The sequence below is a fragment of the Benincasa hispida genome, chromosome 6, assembly GCF_027475165.1.
Source record: "Benincasa hispida cultivar pf3 chromosome 6, pf3_genome.v1.1, whole genome shotgun sequence".
NCBI classification, from domain to species: Eukaryota; Viridiplantae; Streptophyta; class Magnoliopsida; order Cucurbitales; family Cucurbitaceae; genus Benincasa; species Benincasa hispida.
The window spans coordinates 57,691,473-57,709,834 of record NC_143483.1 but is presented as its reverse complement, the minus strand read 5'-3'; the positions used below and the strand labels follow the sequence as shown (position 1 = coordinate 57,709,834).

At 29.1% G+C, this 18,362-nt stretch overlaps 1 protein-coding gene and 1 long non-coding RNA gene across 3 annotated transcripts; both read left to right on the top strand.

The window, feature by feature from the left end:
- Window positions 1-245: 245 nt before the first annotated feature.
- Window positions 246-4,035, top strand: LOC120080036 (serine/threonine protein phosphatase 2A 57 kDa regulatory subunit B' kappa isoform-like). 2 transcript variants are annotated; one of them, XM_039034572.2, is made up of 3 exons: window positions 246-675; window positions 1,650-2,952; window positions 3,275-4,035. In XM_039034572.2, exons 2-3 carry the CDS (start codon window positions 1,807-1,809, stop codon window positions 3,629-3,631), a joined length of 1,503 nt encoding a protein of 500 aa, XP_038890500.1. In that variant the 5' UTR covers window positions 246-675; window positions 1,650-1,806; the 3' UTR covers window positions 3,632-4,035. The 2 variants fall into 2 exon arrangements, with proteins under 2 accessions (XP_038890500.1, XP_038890501.1); XM_039034573.2 differs by having other exon boundaries at window positions 277-675; window positions 1,560-2,952.
- Window positions 4,036-10,610: 6,575 nt separating this feature from the next.
- On the top strand, window positions 10,611-11,216 carry LOC150035799 (uncharacterized). The gene is made up of 2 exons (XR_016530335.1): window positions 10,611-10,766; window positions 10,852-11,216. It is a non-coding gene; the product is annotated as an uncharacterized LOC150035799 (long non-coding RNA).
- The last annotated feature ends 7,146 nt before the right edge of the window (window positions 11,217-18,362 follow it).

Below are 18,362 nucleotides of genomic sequence, written 5' to 3'. Positions count from 1 at the left end.
GGGATATTCCCCTTGAAGTAGTTTCTCTAGAAAAGGTTTCAAGCTCAATATGTCTAACTCAGGGACGATTGTCTATTCTCTAGACAATTTTTGTTTTAGGAACTCTTTGAACTTGAGCCTTAAATGAGATATGTCCCGCAACAATTTTAAATCGTTTATGAAATACTAAGGGTAATATTGTAACTTTAAAAAACAAAAGCAATATCTAGGAATCATTTTTATAATTTAGCTTTTTTTTCCCTCTCTCTATTTTATTTATTTATTTATTTATTTTCTCTAACTTCTGTAGTGGTGACTGGCGAACTGGTACCTTCAATATATATTTTTTCTTTTTTTCTTTTTCTTGGTCGAGGAAAAGGCAGAAAATGCCATACAAGTTATTCTCTTGATTCGAGGAGAGCTGTGTTCTTGCGACCATTTTCATGGAGTTTCATTTCCCAGTTGAAAAAGGAGAGAGAGATCAGATTCAGATCGATACTTATCAACACAAGTTTCTTCTGAATTCACATCCATGGCTGACTCTGATCTTCTCTTCAACTTCTTACTTTCTCACTCAATATCACGCCTCTTCTTTTTTTTCTTTCTAGGTTTTTGAACTTCAAGGTTCAATTATTTCTTTCTTTCCCTCTCTTCTTCCTCGCATTCTCTTCTACTGGAGCTCACTTCATATTCCAGGTCTCTTTCTCTTTGAATTTTTGTCTTTGTTTCATCGCTGAACTTCGTTTTTTTTTTTTTTTTTTCTTTTCGAAATTGTAATTGGAAGCTTTTTATTTACTTGTTTATGAAGATGATCGGAGATGTTTCTTGTCGTATGGTTGTAATGTGCATTGATTTTGTCCTTCAGCTTCTAATTTTGCTATGTTTGGTAGTTTTCTTCCACCAGATCTATGGTTTAGTCCGCCGTTTTGATTGATGTTTCTGGCTTTGGACTTGTTTTGTGGCTTTAAATCTGGATTTCCCGCCGCCATATGCTTGAACTTGATAAAAATAGGCGTTTATTATTGTTGTTCTTCTTCTTGGAGGTTCAGGGGTGGGGTTTTGGGGAAAATGCCTCTCGATCTTAACTTGGAAAATGCCTTCTGTTGTCTCTGGAAGACTTGTTTGTTTGTCTTTTCGTGAATTCTAACTGAAATTTCTTTGTTAATTCATGAATCTGCCCTTACCAGAAGCTTCGGGGTATTTTGCTCTCAGACTTACACAAGTCTGCTAAACTGAGCTTCATCTCATATGAATTTTGCTTCAAGAGATATACTTCTACACCACAAGGATTTTCGATGGAAGTTTTTGTATAGAATGCCGTTGGAGCATGAAACTATTCCCTTTCCCTCCCTTTTCTCTCTCTCTCTCTTTTTTCTTTTCAACTCATTCTTTTTCGTTCTTCTTCTTCTTCTTCATTCTCTTTTTCTCATTTACTTTCATCAACTTCGTCCGTTATAGCTTTTCTGATGTTTCAAATTGTAACTTCTTTTTTACAACTAAGATTTCAAAGTTATATGAGTCCTCTTATCTGATTTTTGTTCTGGTGTTCACAATTTTAAGCTTTGATTAATTGATGCCAGGCTCATACTTATGGTTTAAAGAGTTATATCTGAATTCCTTGAATGCTACATGCTGAATAGTCGTTTCTGAGAATGAAGTTGTGCATGCAGATACACCAGAAAGTTTGCTGAAGAGTAATTTCCGATATCTTGCGGAAGCTAGGAAAGATTTTTAGGCAGAAAATAAATCTTTGACATACCATGTTCTGAATTTATCCAGCCACCTTGATTTAGAGTGCTCATCTTCCAGATCGTAAAGCATCTCACCATGCTTAAGCAAATACTAAGCAAACTTCCTCGGAAGTTGCAGAAGTCGGAGACGGTGGATTCTGCAACAAATGATTCTAGCAACAATACTTCTCGTCTGGGACATGTATTCCAGTGTACAAATGTAGGGAGTGCCTTCTCGAGTAAATTAAATGTCGTGAAACGTGTTTCTTCAGCAGTTTTCCCTGCAAGCATTGCAGCGGAAGCAGTGGATCCTCACTTGTCATTCAAAGATGTTCCAAATCCACAGAAGCAAAACCTGTTTGTCAGCAAATTGAACTATTGCTGTGAGGTTTTTGATCTGAACGATGTGGAGAAGCAGGATCTTAAACGTCAAATGTTGATAGATGTTGTTGATTTTGTTACATCTGGATCTGCAAAGTTCACTGAGACAGCAATTTCATCAATATGTAAGTTGTGTGCTGCTAATCTTTTTCGCGTGTTCCCGCCCAAATCTCGTTCAACTTCAACTGGTGGAGAAACGGAGGATGAAGAACCAATATTTGACCCGGCTTGGTCTCATTTGCAAAATGTTTATGATCTACTGCTTCATTTTGTCAGTAGCACTTCTCTAGATGCAAAAGTGGCCAAAAAATATCTTGATCATTCTTTTATCCTGAGATTGCTTGATCTCTTTGATTCTGATGACCCAAGAGAAAGAGATTGCTTGAAAACAATCCTTCACCGTGTCTATGGAAAGTTCATGATACACAGGCCTTTCATCAGGAAGGCTATTAGCAATGTCATGTATCGTTTTGTTTTCGAGACAGAGCGGCACAATGGAATTGCAGAACTGTTGGAGATTTTTGGTAGTGTGATTACCGGGTTCGCATTGCCATTGAAGGAGGAACACAAGACATTCTTATGGAGGGTGCTAATTCCTCTTCACAAACCAAAGTCGGTCGGAATTTATCATCAACAATTAACATATTGTATTGTACAGTTTATAGATAAGGATCCAAAGTTGGCCAGCACGGTTATTAAGGGACTTTTAAGATATTGGCCTTTAACAAATAGCCAGAAAGAGCTGATGTTTTTAAGTGAAACAGAAGAGATATTAGAAATGATCAGCATGGTTGAGTTCCAGAAGATCATGGTCCCTCTCTTTCGGCGAATCGGATATTGCTTGAATAGCTCTCATTACCAGGTATATTTGCTACTTCAAGCTATCTACGATTACTTGCTTCCTGGTTTTCAAGGGTTTGATTTAGATGGCTGTTTTCTTCTATTTTACTGCATTTCACTAGATTTTGGCTTTTCTTATGTTATTGTATATGCATATTTTACAAGCATGGAAGGGCTTCAAATTGTATTAATTGTTTTATAAATACGAAGAATTAGGAATATTTCCAAGTCCCAGCATTCTAGACCTAGTCTATGTTGATTGGCTTTGACTCCTTGTGTTTTTTTGAGCTTTTAGTTGAATTTTGGTTGGTTGGTACATTTGTTTACTTTTCCAATTCTTTTAGGTGGCAGAAAAAGCTCACTTGCTTTGGAACAACGAACACATCATCAATCTTATAGCTCAAAACCGGCAAACGATCATTCCGATTATCATCCCAGCACTCGAACGAAATACACAAAAGCATTGGAACAACTCTGTACTAAATCTAACTTTAAATGTGAAGAAGCTGGTTCATGAGATGGACGAGGAACTCGTGGTTGCTTGCCAGCTTGACTTGAAGGAGGAACAATCGAAGTCAATTGCAGCGGCAGAGAAGAGGAGATTGACATGGGAGCGGCTTGAGAATGCTGCAACTCCACAACCTATTTCTCCTAACATTTCATTTCTGGTAGAACCCGCAACATGTGCAGTTGCTGGCTAGCCACTTAGAATTGGAAGATCAAGTCAACAAAATGATGGTAGCATTACTTGCAGTATATCGGAATCATCTAGTTCTTTGATTCAACCAAGTTTTCGATTCCACTGCAAAAAGTGTCTCGCTCGCCGAGATGCGACGAACAAGTTATGGATGAAGGATCTGATCAGATCCAGCTGAAACTTTCTGTACAGGTGTGTGGGTAAAAGCAGCCTGTTTGGTTGTTGCCATAGATTTGAGGAAATCTGTATCCTTTTATCAAACAGTGTGTTTCTTCACTGTTTTTTCCATATCTCATTCATGATGGGATTTTGTGCTTTTGAGTTCCATTGGCACCATATTTTGAAGCCTTCAGCTTTTAGCTTGTTTGTTCTTCTGAAAATTAAATTTCTTCCCTTTCTCCTCTTAAATTCCTCTCTAAATTCATTCCAAACAGGGTGGTGAATTCTCATTTCTTTGAAATGGGAACGAAGGCGAGGAATGCTTTTCCTGTCCTTACCTCTAACCCTGTTTTCGATCTCGAAATTTATATAATAAAATGTACATTTTTTTCAGTGTATGAGCTAGGTTCAATTGTAGGGTGGAGGATGGCGGATTGAATCAACCTTTGGAATGTAAGTGATATTTCTTTTTGGAAAAATTACCTTTTTGTCCTTAAGTTTTGAGTTTCTATTTAGTCTCTACGTTTTAAAATGTCGCACATTCAGTTTTTAAGTTTTGAGTTTCGTTTTAATTTAGTCCTTAAGTTTTAAAATATTATAATTTTGTCCTTAAAATTTAAGTTTTGTTTCAATTTGATTCTTAGGTTTCAAGATTTACATTTATAACTTCTATTTTTCATTAAACATCCATGGTTCGTCTTTAGTGTAATGTCTGGCAAATAAATTAAAATAATTAAAGGAATTATACTTAATTAAGTTTTACTATTTTTCTTCGTTATTAAAATTAAGTTCAAAATTTTACTTCATAATTATTTTAATTAATTAATAGACATTGACGTCAGTAACTAAAGTGAGTATTTAATCGAAGTCAAAAGTGTAAAACCTTGAAACTTAGATATCAAAATAAAATAAATTTCAAGGATAAAGGATTGTAACATTTTGAGAATGTGCATTTAAAAAAAACAAGAAAAGAGAAAAGAGATTTAGCCATATAATGAAAAAGGGTAATAAATAGGAGGAGGGTCATAAGTGATGAGATCAATGGATGTATGATATTATGTAAGATGAAATGAATGGCTGTGATTGTGAGAGCATGGGAAGCAGCGTAGTGTGTGTAACAGAGGAAAACTGAAAGGTAAAGAAAAGCAGGCAAATTCTGAGGTGTGTCTGAATGTAAGGTTTGGCTCTTTTTCCAAAGGACGATTAGATTGTACAATAATTGCGTTCTTCTCGCTACCATTTAGCCGACAGTATCATTTTCCTTCCTCACCCACTTTCCCCCTCTTTCTTCCTTCTTAATCTTTTTTTTTTTTTTCCTTTGTTACCAAATTTCAAAGTTCAATTATAAAAATATCCCTGACTAGTATGGTTACCTTGTTAGACTTCATCCCAATCCTCCTTACAGTTAAGGTAAGGATTTCGGACATGACCAGCATGTGACGAGCGATGTGTACAAAGTCTGAGAATGAATCCACCGTCATATAGCTTACTAGCGATCACGGCTTCATGTAGACGAGTTGTAGCCTACAATTCAAACTGAGGACAGATTTGGGAATGAATTCATAGTTATATACTTAGTTAGCAATTACGGCTTCATATAGACGAGTTGTAGCCTACAATTCAAACTGAGAACGGATTTTTGGAGTTAGCTCACACTCGTGGGATAATGACCCTTTGTTTTGACCGTTGTAGCACGTGTATCATCCAGGGCATCATTTATTTCATAAGTATTTTTATATTTATAACATTACTTATTATTTTTTATAAGCGTTTCAAAAATATATTTGGAGCATAAATTCTTTAGGATTTTGAACAAAAATTTAAACATAAACGATATGATAGTTACCTAAAATGAAAATGTGGATTTTGCCACGTTGTTTTAAGAAATTGCTATACAATTTTAGATTCTAGTTTCTATTTGATATTTTAAAAAGAAAATTTACTGCAAAATAGTTTTGGAATGTTTATAAAAGTTAAGGATAATATTGTAATATTGAAATATTTATAAAAATTGAGAAGTAATATTGTAAATTTTGAGAGTGTCATTTTTTTAAACATTGTTTAAGAGTTATAATTTGTCCAACCAAATTTGAATGTTAGTGGGACTATGCGGTAATATTTTTGTTTCTAATATTTTCTACTTTCATTTTTTTTTCATGAATTCAGTACGTGAATTATTGATTTCACTTGAGAGGGTATTGCAAGATTTGGAACTAAGTGTCTTATCTTTGATTGAAATTTTGTTTGTTTGTGTGTGTGTTTTTTTCTTGAAATTTTTGGGCCTATTCTTGTTTCATTTTTTGAACTTTAGGTCTATTTTAATCTTTCAATGTTTAAAAAAAAAAAATGTGATTTGACCTTTGTCTCTAGATTTGGAAAATAATTTAGGTCGGTTTGATAACCATTTTGAATTTTAGTTTTAGTTTTTAAAAATTAAGCCTATTTCATTCAATTTTTTACAATGATTTACATCATTCTTTAAATATAATGATTAAATTCTTAATTAAATTTCAAAAACAAAAACAATTTTTTGAAAGCTAGTTTTTTTAGTTCTCAAAATTTGACTTGGTTTCTTAAACTATGGATGAAAATTGAAGGTAGAAGTAAATTCCATTGACTTAATTTTCAAAAACAAAAACAAAAAATAAAATTTTTACCAAACGAGGCCTTAGTTAGTATATCCAACTTTAAAAAGATGAACCATTTTGTTCTTTGTTATTATTATCACCTAATATTCAACCAACTTTGTAACTTATATACATACTCAATTAATTTGTTAAAAGAAAAATGGTGGATAAAATGATCATTTTTAACGTTTAAGGACTAAAAATGATATTTTGAAACTTAAAAAATGCTAAAGTAGAATAAATTTAAAGGTCAAGGAGTAAAATAGGCAACTAAAAGTTTAAAGGTGAAAATTGAATAATCTCAAAAGTTCAAGGATCAAAATTAAACTTATATGCTAACAATAGCGTAGACATAGTGTTCATAGTATCAACCTCGAGGTTTGATTTCCCACCCCATAGTTTAATTACAATATCTTTGGAAAAAAGAAAAAAATATATATTTATATCTTTTTTTTAATATATGTACTCTTAACCTTTGGTTTGCTATGACCAACATAGCTCAATTGACATTAATTTATACTATCAACTCGAGGTTTGAGGTTTGGCCTTTCTATATATATATATATAACATAATTGAACCCTTTTATTTTATTTTGAATAATGATCTGTTTTCGTGCTTTTAATTTTTTTTTTCATTACAACAACTAAAATTATACACGTTTGATTATTTACACGTAAATTATTGCTAAACTATGATTATTTTGACTAACTCTTTTAATTTAGATTATGAATTTGTTCGGTTTTTACCCGTGATAAAAAAAAAAAAAAAGACAACATATTAATATATATTAAAAAAAATGGGGACAGAGGCTGAGCCCTAAGCAACAAACTTTTTACAAAGGAGAAAAAAATCTATACATATATACCTGAACTTTTCTTTTCAAGTTTAATCAATTTATTCCATTGCAAAGAGGGGATCATCAACTTTTTTTGAAAGAGATTCCTTCAATGAAAGTAATGGTTTCATTTTTGCCACCCAACAAAATCATAGTATCAAAAAGATGGAGAGTGAAAATTAAAAGTGGATAAACCTTTTCAATTATTTAAACTAATCAAGGAAATTAAGGATACATTACAAATTTACCATTTGAAGTTTGTGTGTATTTGAAAATTTGAATTTTCACGATTATAAACTTAATCCTCTAGCTTTCGATTTTTTTTAAAAAATTAATGGATTAAAAAATTAAAATGTGAGGGTCTTATTAGACCGTAAATTTCAATTTCATATTTAATAAATTAATTAATATTTAAAATTTTTTAATTTTTCAAGGTTCTACATTAAACATTAAATTGAGTGCAAAATTTATTAGATATAAAATTAAAAATTTTAAGGATTCAATAAAATTTTTTGAAAGCTTAAGAACCAAATAGATATAAATGCCATACTTAAAAGATAAGTTTTGTAATTTAACCTAAAATAATTAGAAAAAATCAAATTAAAATTGGGGTTGGCACGCGTATCAATTTGCACTGTAACTTCTAATTTCATCCCATTGAACCTTAGCATATGTTTGCAATTTTTATTCTATATTCAATTTTCACTAAATTCACTTACTAATTTTGAAAAAAAAACAAGTAAAGTAAAAATCTTATAAAACTCCTTAATTTCAACTAAAATCAGGCCTTGTACTAGAGTAATTAGCTTGATTAATGCAGATAATTGAACAAAATTTTCAAAACACATAAATTTCGTAAAAAGAAATCCCTCAAACTTCGAGGTCAATAGTATGAACACTATGTCAGTTAAGCTACGCTCTGGTTGACAAAAAAAAAGAAAAAAATCCAGCATTAATCTTTTTCTTTTTTGGATAATTAATGTTGTTTTTAGTCGAAAAGTCTTTAATTTCATATGATATATATGTTTTCTATATTGATCAAAAAGCATATGAGAGTGTTTTTTTTTGTTTTGAAAATTCTTTCAAATAAAAATATATTAGAGGTTAAAATTTGTAATTATTGTTCAACATTAGGCTAAATATTGCTACATTTATCAAAGTTTAAGAAGCAATTTGAATTCAATTTGAGTCAATTGTAGGTGTAAGTCAGTTACGCATGTTTTAGCTTCCCATACTCGAAGATTTCAATTTTCTACCGTGTGGCTTGAAGACCATCTCTATGGATGGACTTGTTCTCTTTACTCTTTTTAGCCCTTTTGTTTTGTTGGATTTGACGATTGTACTAAAAAAAAAAGAAAAAACAAGCAATTTGATTGAATTAAAAAGTTTAGGGTAAACATTGATACAAATTTCAATTTTAGAGTAAGAATGGACATCTTTCCTAAAGATAACTACAATCTAGGATCAATAATCTATTAAACTCAATTTTGATTTCAAAAGTTTATTTAAATAAATACAAAATCTAAAGTATAGGACTTTATTAGACACCTTTTAAAATTCAGAACCCATTAAAAAATAAAGTTAAAATGTTATCTTGGTCTCTATATTTTCAATTTTGTTTAATTTGGTCCCGATATTTTCAATTGTCCAATTTCAGTCTTCGTATTTTCAATAAATCTTAAATTTAGTCACTCATGGTTAATTTTTACCAAAATTATTTAATTCACAGTAAAAATTACTAATAGATAACTAATTTTTTTTAAAGAAATCAACAATAAATTAGCATAAGGACTAAATTTAAGATTTATTGAAAGTTTATGGACTAAAATTAAATAAACGGCAAAGTATAAGGACCAAAATAGTATTTCAATTAAATAAATTTGAAATATCATGAACTTTTTAGAATTGTCGATTCAGGGACTTATCAGACACGAACACGAGAGTAAATTAAATTTGTAATATAATCTTATTGACATTATGTTCACATCAATTACATTTTGTTAATTTCTAAGATTTCTCGATCCATACTTTATGTCGATGGCAATGTTAAGCCTTCGTAAACACATGCAAATGTATAATAGATCGATGATATTTTTTTAGGTACGACTCATGAGGTAAAGAAATTTGAACATTTGACCATAAAAAGGGGTGTAGTATATATCCATTATTGTTGAACTCTAACATAGTGTTTGGGCCCAACTTCTAGTGGATGGAGTGAGTTATTATATTTCACTTTATGTTTGAGGCTCCAATTATAATAGTACGTATTTTCAACTAATATAACCTATAATTAAATACAGTATTACTATTTCAAAATCCTTTTTGTTATAGTGTTATACTATTTCCTACCCATCATCTCTTTTAGGGATGTTCAAAAAACTCAATGACCCAAAAAATCGATCAACTCAATCCAACCCATTCGGTTTGGGTTGAGTTATAAACTTTTTTGGATTGAGTTGGGTTCAAATAAATGAAAAATTTATGGATTGAGTTGGTTTATGGGTCACCTAAGATAACCCAAATCAATCTGAACCAACCCAAACTTATTATTAACTTAATTTTTTTTTTTTTGCTTATGTAAAATTAGATATACATATATTTATTTTAGTTTTCTTTAATTTTATCATTTTTTTGGATAATTTATTCTTCAATAACTCTTAAAAATAATTTTTCCACTTTGAAAAAAGATTATACATTATATAAATTGAAATTGAGTTGTTAATCTTAATTCATATATGAAAATAGTTAAATCGAATTTCTACGTATTAACATTTTACTTCTTTTTATAAAAAAAATTAAATAAATGACTCGAATAACCCAAACCAACCCAACCCAAATATTTCATGGTTAAGTTGGGTTGGGTTCATTTTTTTAATGAGAGTTATTTGGGTTGAAGAAATTTACAACCCGAACAATTGTGTTGGGTCTAAAATTTTTTTTAATCCAACCCAATCCAACCAACGAACACCCCTAATCTCTTTCATTTTTTGTTAAAATGTTTACTATTTTATATCAAACTAAAGGTTCGATGACCTTTTCACGAATTGGAAAGGTTGGCCCACCATGTTAATTGGTTAATCAAAATGTAAGATTTCATTAGTTTGTGGGGTGTAAGTCATTAAACATTTAATGCCTGTGAAAGAGCCATCCATTAAAACAAATGTCTCTACCACAAACACAAACTATTATACCTACGCATTATTATAAGTTATGGATTAATAACCAATTCATCGTCCCAAACACGGAATAAATTTCAAATCCTTAGCGAAGAAGCAATCACGTGCTTGCTTGGTGAGAGAGAGAGGGATAACAGAGTTAGGTATAAGTTTCTTATTTGTTGCGAGTAATTGTAATTGCGCAATGACCTCCCATTTATTGCTTCACACAGTCAACAAATTTCCATCCAGAAGTCAGAAGAAAAGATGTACTTTCCACCGCAAGAATACCACATCTCTTACATTACATACGTCAACCACGTCAAGAGACGCCATCACGACAGAGGCTATCTCTATGCTCTGTAAGAATCTCTAATTTCTTCCATTTTCTAATTTTCTCCATCCGTTTCTGGTTTTCGATTGATTTGTGAATCGCTTTGAGTTCAGTTTATTCGCTGTGTGTTGTTGTTTCTGCTGCTTCGAAACTTGCGAGTGCTCCTTGGAGTGTGTATGTTGTTGCTGCGATTGAAGAGTGTTCGATTCCATTACTGAATCTTCGTTGAAGAGTAGAAAGGAGATCCAAAAGATAAAAATGAGAAAGAAGAGAATTAGGTAATTAGAGAGATGGATATGTAGTTTGATCTGATTCGACTCATTGTTCTTGTTTGATTTTTCTTCAATTTGACGGAAGTGATGCAATTTCTTTGATTCCATAAAAGACTGGTTGTATTGTATATTTGTATTACATGTTTTAATTTATTTCACGAACCTGATGTTTGGTTTAACTTTTCAATGTTTAATTCTTTATCATTGTCTCTCCTGTGATCCCTCCCCCTCCCCCCCCCCCCCCCCCCCCCCCACCATAAATTGATTCTTCCTAAACGAAGCGGGATATTTTGTATTGGGCCATTGAATTGACCCAACCAACAACTAGAGGTCTATGATCTATCATTAAACACAACGGTATGAACACGATTCATACCAAAGCAAATCTATCAAAATACTCCTTTATCAACAATTTTTTTTTTAAAAAAAATAGTATTCAGCAATCGCTCAAAATAATTTTTGAAATACCTTGAAGTGTATTTTAAAATTTTATTTTATTAAAAGAGTTTAAATAAAATAAAATGATTAAATTTTTTTTTCTTTTAGTCAATCCAAACAGTCTTTAATTGCTTTCTAAACCTAGTCTGGAATTCCTGATCCTAGATTTTATTCTATTATCATCATCATCAATAAGTTTAGTACTGACAAAGTTTATGCTATCAATGTTGATAGAAATGTCAAGGTGTCGATTTTATGAAATGTTGACTTGATGTTAATGGATATTTCTTAGAAAATTATAGAAACAAAAACTTAAAAAAATATTTTATATCTTTTTAACTACGTTAAAATATTTATATTTATATTATATTGACACGATAATTAATTTCTGATTTTTATGTTGCATGGATTTTTTTTTTTTACTATAAAATGAAAATATCAATTCATTGTCAATATCGATGTCAAATCCATGAAAATATGGAATGTGGATATGTCAATGAAAATTTAATATAATGACAAACTTTAAAGTTCGTAAAATGTAAATAGAATCTAATAGGTGGTATGAATTTTTAATTTTGTTTAAGCGTCTCTTTATGTCTTATTTTTTAAAATATCAAATAAATCATGTATTTTTAATTTTGTGTGCATGGTAGATTTTGACATATTGAAAAAATTAAAATAACTTTCCATTAATTGACGAATAGGGCATTGAATAGAGTGTTGAGTGAGAATATGAAAAGAGGTAGATATTATATATATACAAGAAAAAGAAGTAGATTATTCTTTAAGATTGTTCTAATTTGAGAAAATGTATAAATTTAGTAATTTCTTCTGATTATGAAATTTTTAATATAAATTTTGTCATCTAATTAAGTCTAGTTATAATTTTTCCAGAGAAACATCAATTTTAACTCTAAATTTGATTGTTTAAAAACACAAACTCTAAATTTGATAAGGCATGTTGAATTTCACTTCCAAAATTTAATTTCTTTAGATTGCAACTCAAATTTTGAAAAGCATTGTTATCTTAACTTTACACTACTTTTTTATTTGTAGATTTTACTGTCATAACCTTTTTGTTTAAGAAATTATTACGTTATTGTTTGATAACTATTTGATTTTTATTTTTTGTTTTTAAAAATTAAATTTATAAACACTTATTTAATTTATTATCTACTTTTTTATCAATAGTTTAAAAATCAAATTAAAATTTGAAAATAAAAAAATAATTTTCAATTTTTTATTTTTATTTCTAGAATTTAGCTAAAATTTAATTATTATATTTATTAAATATGTAAATTATTGTAAAAAAAATGAAAAAAAATAGATTTAATTAAAAAAATTAAAAAAAAAACGAAATAGTTATGTAGGTTTTGTGACATACATGACATATTATAACTTTATTAAGTACGAAATAGATAGGAATTCAAAGAAAGACAATACAACCAATGTTTTTTTTTAAAAAAAAAATCACGCCCAATTCAATTTTATACCAAACCTTCATTTTATTTTTTTAAAATATTTGTGAGTTTTATAAGGTATTTACCCGCATTTTTATTATTAAAAGTCAATTTAGCAAAAGTTAAATTTAAAAGACATTTAAAATATTATTTTGATTTATGTATTTTTTGTGTTTTGATTCATTTTGATCCTTATATTTAAAAAACATTAATTGATCCCTATAATTTTAACTTTTATTTATTTTAGACATTGTACTTTTAAAATGTAAGTTTAGGTCCTTAATTTTCTTTTCTTTTTTTTTTTCTCCTTTTTTTTTATTTCATTTCTTTAGGTCAAAATCCATGCATATAAAATTTAGACAAATTTTATAAAATATTTTCTTAATTTCTTTAGACTTAATTTCTTTCTATGATAAAATAATAGATTTGGTCCTCATATTTTCATACAAATAACGATTTAGTCTATATAGTTTAAAATCTACACCAATTTAATTTAATTTAATTCCTAACTTGTATAATAATTCTAGCCTACACTCGTAAAAAATCCATAATAAGTTAATTTGAAATAAGTTACTCTTATCATTAAAGATCTAGTCAACCACATGAACTTTTGATTAGTTTTTGTATCTAATCATTTAGTATATGAAGATTAAAAATGAATTTAGTAACAAAAGTTTTTGTTATGGTTTAGCTATGGTCCTAAGAAAATCTAAAATATGTTGATGTGGTTTTTTTTTACCGATAATTAAAAAAAAAAACGATATATAATTTACAATTTGGAATCTTCAACCCAACTGGTTGTTTTTTTTTTTAATGATCTTGATCTATTAACTTTCAATATTTGTCGAGAGTCATCACAAGCAAGGTCCATAGCCTATTAGTGGACCCAAACCTAAGGGAAATCAGGAAATGACATGAAAAAATGCACATCCCAAAAGAGAAAAGTTAGAGCATTGAGTTCTAAGTCGATCAGTCGAGTCGGTAAATATATATCAATTGAAAAATATCTGAGGTGTGCTCAATCTGGTGCCTTATAGTCTTGAGTGTTGTAAATTACCATGACATCCCTAAAGTTACACATAACTACATCTCGTCAATTGTTAGAGGAAAAGGAGTATAAATAGCCTCATTCCAAGTAATCTTAAATGAGAGTCATAACCTTATTTTTGTGTGCTTACTTGAATTATACGCATTTTTTTTACTAATTTGGACATCAAAGTATGGTAGGCTCGACATCATATTAGTACAAAAATCTTTCACGTGGATTGACTTTGAAAACGAAACCAGACTAGGAGAGTCAAGTCCACGTGTGGCCCGCGACCAACAAACACGTGTGAGATCCATGTGCCAAACTGTATCTATTTTCTTAGATACCTGAGCAAACATCTAATTCAACTACTATATGAAGTTCTTTCACCCAATTTTTGGTGCCAAATAAAGGAGATATAGGTATCATGAAAAAATTACAGGTAGCCCAAATGCATTTTAATGAAGGTAGCTGAAAACCATTAACAGAATATATATGTCATATATGACCCATTTCAATTTTTGGTACATAAATTTTTCCCAATTACATATTCAAGGTGGCAACTTTTGTCAAACATTAGTTTAAAATTGCAATTAAAATTAGTAAATAATTTTAGGTAGTTCAATTTATAACCCAACCAATTATAGAGATTGTCCTTTTCAATATATGGAGATTGTTGAAATGTGTCTCCTTAAAACACAAACCTTTTTCTATTGATATGTATATATATATATATACACACACACTTTTTTATGCATTATATTTATGGTTAATGAGGGTAGAGACAATTTTAACTATTTTTATTGTTTTGTAAATCATATTATAGATTAATTTAAAGAAAATTATATTTCCAATTACATTGGTTTGTAAAATCTAGTTAAACCGTTGACTTCCTACAAAATTTGATGTGTCTTTATTTTGATAATTATTTTAAAAATTATAACAATCTCAAAATTAAATTTTAAAAGATTTGATTTAAAACTAACACTGTAGACTAATTTAAAGTTTTTTTTTTTTCTCTAAAAGAAGAATATTTTAATATTTGAAATTATAAAACTCGAAGTGTATGGGTTGTGTGTGTGTATATATATATGCTAAATTATAAAATATGGCCATGAACTTTGTAATCTGTGTAAAAAATACTCTAAACTTTCAAAAATTCTAAAAATTACTTTCAAAAAGAGGAAAAAAATGTCCCTCTGGTTAGTTTTGGATGAAAATTATTAAAGTTTTGTTTAAAAAATATCCCTAAACTTTCTAAGGTTTTAAAAAGACCCTTAACATAAAAAAAAGAGTTCAAAAATACCATCATTGTTAGTATATGAACAAAAACCATTAATACCACGTTGCAAAAATAACGTTCAACTTAAAAAATGCTTAAAATGCTCCTATTGTTAATGTGGTAATCACTTTCTTGAAGTTTTCTTAAATTCGAAAAGAATCAATTTTTTTTTTAACAAATTATATAGATATCCTTATTTTTTTTTATATAAATACTTAATTTTTCAATTTTTAGTTTACATCAATTTTCTCAAGAATCAAAATTTTAAATTAAAACATAAAAATCGCACGTAATCTTGCAAAATTCCAATATCAAAGTCTCCCTTTAAAACTTAACAAACAATAAATAATCAAACAAAATCTCACAAAATTTCAATATCAGAATCCCACTCACTCAGCTACTAACATACAACTTTGTTAAAATAATTAAGTTCTAAAATCTCTTGGTGCTTCCTTTATTCTCTTTCTTCTTATAATAGTCCATATACCTTAAGTGAATTGTGTAGCTTTATTCATTTACTCATTTTAGATAAATAAATGTCAAACGATTAACAAAAAGAGGAGTAAGAGGATATTAAAGAAGTGATAGGAGAAAAAAATGGAAAACCGAGAAGTAAGACAGTATTAACGGTTTTTGTTCATATAACAATAAGAATATTTTTTGAACTTTTTTAATTTTAAAGATATTTTTTAAACTTTTGAAAGTTCAAAAGTATTTTTGATACAAAATTGTAACGGTTTTCATCCAAACTAACCATAAATAAAGGTATTAAACATTTGAAAATCTAATGATAATTTTGACACAAAATACAAGGTTTAGAAGTATTTTGTATAATTTACCCCTCTATATATATATATATTAAACAGATCTCAACCAACTCCAACATCTAGGCCATAATCATGAGGTGGCCAAAAAATAGTTGGGTGCCACAATTTTGGGTCTTTTGTTGTTGTTTATGAAAGACTGAAATTTTAGGAACAATTTGAGAGGGCAATCAATTGGGACACAAAAGACATTTTGAAAAATAAAACTAATTTATGGTTTTTATTATTTCATTTTCATTTTCTTTTATTATTTATTTTTTATTTTTGAAGTCACACTACCATTTAATGTGCCACTAATATTCTCACCTACAAAACACCAAACATAGTTTGGAAAGAAATAATACAAAAGAGAGATGGTAGAATTTCAAAGCATCCCCATCTCAAAGGCTAGCCAACCAATATAAACTTCCTCACCCACTTTACTTTTTCTTTTCCCTCTCTAACATTCAACATATTAAATAGATTGATAGCACCACTTTTTTTTTCCAATATTACCTTAAGATTATTATAATCTCACTTCATATACTTTAAACAATGTATCTATTTTATATTCTAAAAAAGAAAACATTATATCTATGTAATCCTCAAATTTAGATTAATACAATTAATAAACTTGTTCTTCTAGTCTGGGTGCTGTGATTCTCGTGATTCTAATGGAACTGTGATTACAATTTCTGGTTTATATGTAGATAGAGATTTTGCTCCACCTCTCACAAAGATTTTTTTGTTGTTGTTTCGGAAGGCTTAAAATTTGCTCTCTCTCTACAAATTTCTCATCTCAAAGTTGAATCGGATTGGCTCCAAGCTACTCACCTTACCAATGGAAAGCACAACATTCGTAAAAAAAAGAATTTTTAAGCATTACTTTTCTCCCATAAAAACACTTCTCCCTTTTTGTAAATTGGTTCAAGTTTGGTTTATTTTCACAAAGTATAGTTCGTTGAATCTTGTGGACGAGGTTTTGCTTAATGTTCTATCTTGGGAGATAATTACTCAAGAAACTCAGCACTAGAGTGAGTAAAATTATCTTAAAGAGACAACATGAAGTCGTTGGCTCAGATTTTCTCTCACTTTTATAAGGTTATATATTTTCTTATATTTTTTTTAATGAAATTATTCATATAACAATTTTAAGACAATTATTTAAAAATTCATATTGTATTTTATGCCACTTTCATCATGCATCATTTTGTGTATAGCTTTATGCCTCTTATATATAATAAGTTTCACGTTGGTTTTAGATTTGCACATTATTTGATGTCTTTTCATCATATTTTAGTGGATATAACCACGGTTATGAAAGAAAAGTGCTTATGAAAATTGGTCCGATGTATTTGAATTTTGTTGGGTAATCAAAGGATATTTCTACCAATTTTCTTGCGTTAGATTTGAATTGTGTTGGGTAAGGAAATGAATGTTTGTTGTATGCAAAACAAAATTGATAGAGGATGATATGTATATATAAGTTATATGTATGATTATAATGATTTAAGTCGTGATGTATTGTAGTATTTATGTAATTTTTTTATTGGCTTATTACTATCCATTGTTGCTATTATGCATAATAGATATCAAGCAGAATGTTCTCATGTTGTTTTACATATTTTAAATTAAAATGATAACAAGATATTTCAATCTCCCTTGCAACTTAGAATATGACAATTTTTTCTCAAAAAACAAATGCTATTATAATGTTGAAGGAGAAGTCAACAAAGAAAGATTGATTGCACTTGAGGCATAGAAACATATACAAAATATTTATGCAAGAGCCACATTTTGAGTGGACTAGATAACACACTATATAATGTTTATAGTGATGAATTTGGCCACTTGAGACATAGAAACATATGCAAAATATTTGTATGGTATTCCGAAAGTATGAATACAACCTATACTTCTTTAATGAATAATAATATGTCTAGACTAGAGATGTCCACGGGACGGGACGAGGACGGGGATGCCATTCTCCATCCCCGGGAAATTTTCCATAGAATTGGGGTGGGAAATTTTTCCCCGTTACCTTTTTTTTTTGTAAAAATCAATTAATTTAAATCATTAATGTGAACAAATTTTAATTAAATAATTAACTTTATCACTAAATTGTTTATTATAGTTAGTTTTACATGGCAATTTGAATTTAAAGATAAATTACTCAAATTTTGGCCTAAAAAAGCTAATTAATTTTTTTAGTAGAAAAAAATAAATATAAATCAAATTATTCACATATATAATCTAAATTTAAATATTCAATTTAAACATATTCATTATATTTCTGAAATTTAATTGTAATATTTATATAATAATAATAACAATATAACATT

Coding starts and splice junctions, on each gene's coding strand:
- LOC120080036 (XM_039034572.2), top strand. CDS start 1,807: ATGCTTAAGCAAATACTAAGCAAACTTCCTCGGAAGTTGCAGAAGTCG. Junction 2,953..3,274: donor TGAATAGCTCTCATTACCAG/GTATATTTGCTA, acceptor CAATTCTTTTAG/GTGGCAGAAAAAGCTCACTT.